General features: G+C 44.0%; 1 protein-coding gene across 3 annotated transcripts in view; it reads left to right on the forward strand.

Moving 5' to 3' along the window:
* Nucleotides 1-5,000, forward strand: part of LOC122250090 (nucleoredoxin) — a 249,851-nt gene that overhangs the window by 2,190 nt on the left and 242,661 nt on the right. The window contains exon 2 of one of the 3 annotated variants that reach the window (XM_043011411.2): nt 1,699-2,099. In XM_043011411.2, the coding sequence (XP_042867345.1) occupies nt 1,963-2,099 (137 nt within the window). In that variant the 5' untranslated portion in view covers nt 1,699-1,962. Of the gene's footprint in view, nt 1-1,534; nt 2,100-5,000 lie in introns of all 3 variants that reach the window. The other 2 variants (XM_043011410.2, XM_043011412.2) reach the window with 2 other exon arrangements.

Consider the following 5,000-nt stretch of genomic DNA (forward strand, 5'->3'; position numbering starts at 1 on the left):
TTAATTCCTAGCCATTTCCTCATGCTCTTTCCTCCCTCCCCCCCTATTTTACCCCCCAGTTTACTTGCCGATGTCTGATTTCCTTATCGCAGCCACTATTATCTCAAAGCCGCTTTATTTTTTCCCTTTCTCCCCTTCAGCTTCTGTATCTGTGGCATTCAGTATCTTCCTCGCACAACTCACCTTTATGTAAAGTTCTGAGGGACATCGATCACAGAAATAAACCGAGCCGTTATTCCTGACACTCGGGCGTGCCGTTTTATTGACCTGTGCATGCGGTTTCTCCTGACTTGGTGTGTGTGTGTGTGTGTGTGTGTGTGTGTGTGTGTGTGTGTGTGTGTGTGTGTGTGTGTGTGTGTGTGTTATGTATTTGTAGATGAAGGACATGCTTATACGTATTCTTGCATATACGCACACATGCACACATGTACGCGCACAAGCACACAATCACAAAAATACTCTTAGAAGCACACACGTTGACAATCACATACGCGTTTGTATATGTTTGTACACACGCACACACATACATGCAGAGAGAGTGAGTGAGTGAGTAAATGAGGAAGAGAGTGAGTGAGTGAGTGAGGAAGAGAAAGAGTGAATGTGTGAGTGAGTGATTAAGAAGAAAGGAGATAGAGAGGTAGAGATATAAGTAGAGAGAGGTGGAGAAAGAGAGAGAGAGCGAGAGAGCGGTTTAAATGAATAAAAAAGCAATTTACTGCTGAGGATGAATAAGTCTGGAGGGAGCGACTCGTTTGCATTACATAAACGACGTTTATGTAGCGTTTGCATTAGGATTCACGGCTTCTCTTTTTTTGCAGCGTTGAGATTTACAAATCATCATTTTATGTGTTTGGTTCTCTGTAGATCCGTGTGTTTGTTTGTTTTGTTCGGTGTTTGAAAGATTTAGAGTCCATGCTTATTTCGTTTAGGTTAGTATTGGATTTCTATTGCTTATGATCACTGTTCCTTCATGAATTTCATTCCACTTGATTCGAGTTTCATATCTTAATTATTGTAACACATATTTCGTTTAAACGCGGGACGGACTGACTGCCTAATTGCATTTACTTAGACGAACGGTATAAAGGCAAGTAACGTGTTTGTCAGTCGTGTGTAAAACCGAATCTGCGAACGAGTAGGCGCCCCACGAGCCGCCTCCCTCAACGAGTTTTCTCTTCCTAGATTTTGGGCCATTAGACTACCTATCTTCCCCACACTTTCTTTGAACTCTTTCTGCCGGCGCCTTGAACCTCTTCTATTGCACAAACCCCGAACGACCCTTTGAATTTCCTATCGCCTTTCAGTTTAACTACTCTTGGATCCTTCATTAAAGCTCTGTGGCTCGACTTTACATTATTCGTTATCCGAGTGTGCTAAGCTCAACATACATATATATATATATTTTTTTCTGATCACCTGTTTTTTTTATTGAGATGTATTTATATTTTTATTTAGTTAGTTATTTGAGTGTTGCGAGCTCTATATAATATTTTTTATCAACATTTTTTTTTTTTTTTGCTTTTGTTTTTTGGAGGATTTAGAAATTATCGCACTTTGGGTTGCTTAGATTCACTCGAGATTGTATTTGTTAGAGAAGAGAATAAAGAAAGATAACTAGGAGAGAGAGCAACACGCGGATAAAAGGGAATAATTGAAACTAACCACTGAATTCTCGGTCCACCCAAATGTGTTAAAAAGCATCGAAAAGGCATTGGTCAATAAAATCGCCATTGCATTAAATCCGAGAAAACCCAATAACCCAAGGGTAACGATCCCATAAGAAGAAAAAAGGCAAAAAAAAAAAAAAACAGACGAAAGGAAATTAAAAGAAAGAACAAAAGAAAAGAAAAGAAAAAAAGCAGTTGAAAAAAAGCAGAGAGACAGGAATCCGAGCGACGAAGCGAGCGCAGGGACAAGCAGGGACCACCTACGCCTCCTCCTCCTTTTCCTCCTCCTTCCGCCATGGCACATCCGTCCCTGGTCAAGAGCCTCGGGGAGCAGGTCCTCGGCCACAGCGGCCCGGTCAACCTCAGCGAAATCAGTGGGCCGGACCGCGTCATCGCCTTGTACTTCTCGGCGCATTGGTGTCCGCCGTGCAGGTGAGTCTGTCGGGGTTGTGGGGTTGGAGGGGACCAGGGGGGAGGGAGAGGGGGAGGGAGATGGGTGGGGGAGGTAGAAGGTGTGAGTGAGGGTGAGGGTGAGGGTGAGGGTGAGGGAAAGGGTGTAGGAGAGGGAGAAAGAAAGAAAAAGAGAAAGAGGGAGAGGGAGATGGGTGGGGGAGGTAGAAGGTGTGAGTGAGGGTGAGGATGAGGGTGAGGGAAAGGGAGTAGGAGAGGGAGAAAGAAAGAAAAAGGGAGATGGGTGGGGGAGGTAGAAGGTGTGAGTGAGGGTGAGGATGAGGGTGAGGGAAAGGGAGTAGGAGAGGGAGAAAGAAAGAAAAAGAGAAAGAGGGAGAGGGAGAGGGAGATGGGTGGGGGAGGTAGAAGGTGTGAGTGAGGGTGAGGATGAGGGAAAGGGTGTAGGAGAGGGAGAAAGAAAGAAAAAGAGAAAGAGGGAGAGGGAGAGGGAGAGGGAGAAAGAAAGAAAAAGAGAAAGAGGGAGAGGGAGAGGGAAGTGGTAGGTGTAGGGGGAACCAAGGTGAATCAGGTCGTGAGGTTGGGGCTCCAAGCAGAGTCGGCCGGGTCGTGAGGTTAAGGGAGCCGAGATGAGTCGGATCATGCAATCGAGGGAACCCAGGTGAGTTTAGGTGAGCCGAGGTTAGTCGGGTCATGAGGTTGCGGGAGCCGCCTCTTCTTGACCTAGCTTTGATCACGTTATGCAAGCCCGGGGTAGGCGGGGGGTTGAGGCGGAGGAGAGGTTATGCAGCACCTTGCACGTGGTTAAAGATGTAGTAGTGAAGAAAAGGTCCGGTGACGTGGACTGATTGGAATGCATGTTGGGGATTGCTTTGACACGTCGTCCATGTTGCGCATAATTGATTATTAAAAGGTATGTTCATTTACGAAGAAATTAAAACGTGTTATCAATTATGAAATACGCGTTATAGACTTTAGAAATGTTTGATAGATTATAAGATATATTATGAATGCTATAACGTGTCTATTGGTTATACAACTTATGACTCAGCATGTACAAGGCAAAGTAAGTAAAGATTTTAATTTATATATATGTATATATATATATATATATATATATATATATATATTTTTTTTTTTTTTTTTTTTATGCGCGCACACACACACACACACACACACACAAAACACACACACACACACACACACACACACACACACAACACACACACACACAACACACAACACACACACACACAACACACACACACACACACACACACACACACACACACACACACACACACACACACACACACACACACTCACACAGTGTGTGTGTGTGTGTACATACATATATACATTTATATAAATACATATATACATATATTATGAATTGTAACATGAAAGATATATATGAATAGTCGCTGTATTATTACGCTATATATAAGACCGTGAGATATATTAAATACCGGTTAACATGTCTCGAAAGCACAATTAGCTAGCAACGCCCTTGAGACGTCTCCTCAGACCTCATCCGTTTGAAAGATTTGAATAGTAGGCTGAGAGAGCGAGAGAGGGAGAGAGAGCGAGAGAGGGAGAGAGAGCGAGAGAGGGAGAGAGAGCGAGAGAGGGAGAGAGAGCGAGAGAGGGAGAGAGAGCGAGAGAGCGAGAGAGGGAGAGAGAGCGAGAGAGGGAGAGAGAGAGAGAGAGGAAGGGGGAGGAGAGAGAGAGAAGGAGAGAGAGAGAGAGAAGGGGAGAGAGAGAGAGAGAGGAGAGAGAGAGAGAGAGAGAGAGAGAGAGAGAGAGAGAGAGAGAGAGAGAGAGAGAGAGAGAGAGAGAGAGAGAGAGAGAGAGAGAGAGAGAGAGAGAGAACCTACACACAGAAAGACAAGTCATTCATACATACATACTAAAAGACAGACAGACAGACAAACAGACTGACTGAAATACAGACAGACAGACAGACAAACAGACAGTTTTAAATTAGATATCTTTCATAAGGGAATCTATGAACGTGTTTAAAGGTAAAATGTTGTCCGGTTTATCCCCCTAGTTCCGCGAGACCATTAGTTTGCATGAACTGGAACGGTACGTCATTCATGATATTCTTATATCCCGTTCAGGAACATGCACTCACGCGTAGCCTATGTATGCACATGAACGCCCACGTGTACACACAACGACCCACATAAACACATACCTATTTAATTTATACAAACGTGAACACACACACTAGCACACGCACACACACGCGCTCAAGCACGCGCTCACGCCCACGCCCACGCCCAGGCACAGGGACAGGCACACAGTATTTATATATATTCTCTAATGATTATGATAAAAAAAGAACAATGTGCTCATGATCTTATCATCCTATTGCGAATCAGTATCTCTTCCAATCGCCAATATCCCGAAGGCTGAAGTGTCATAGCAATCTGATTCATGAATCTCCTCGCCAAGACCTTTTCCCTCCTCGGCTTTTTCCTTCGCCAAGCTGTCTTTCAGCTGATTTATTTTTCTGATCAATACATCTATCTTACTTGAGCATATCGAGTTTACTGAGCGGATCGGACTAATACATGTTTGACATTTAGCTGATGAAGCTAAGCTCACAAGCACACACATGCGCTCACGCATTCAGTGATATACATTTGTATGCATTAAGCACACACACATTTATAGATGCACACACACACATACACGCACACACATATTTATAGATGCACACACACACACACACATACACGCACGCACACACACACACACACACACACACACACACACACACACACACACACACACACACACACACACACACACACACACACACACACACACACAGCACAGCATAGCTCGTGTGATCGACGCGCCCTAGATGTCGAATAAACTCGATTATTTATCAACCCTTAAGAAGATAATTGGTCT

Source organism: Penaeus japonicus, unplaced genomic scaffold (assembly GCF_977035675.1).
Source record: "Penaeus japonicus unplaced genomic scaffold, GWHDUDI00000001_assembly GWHDUDI00000009, whole genome shotgun sequence".
NCBI lineage: Eukaryota > Metazoa > Arthropoda > Malacostraca > Decapoda > Penaeidae > Penaeus > Penaeus japonicus.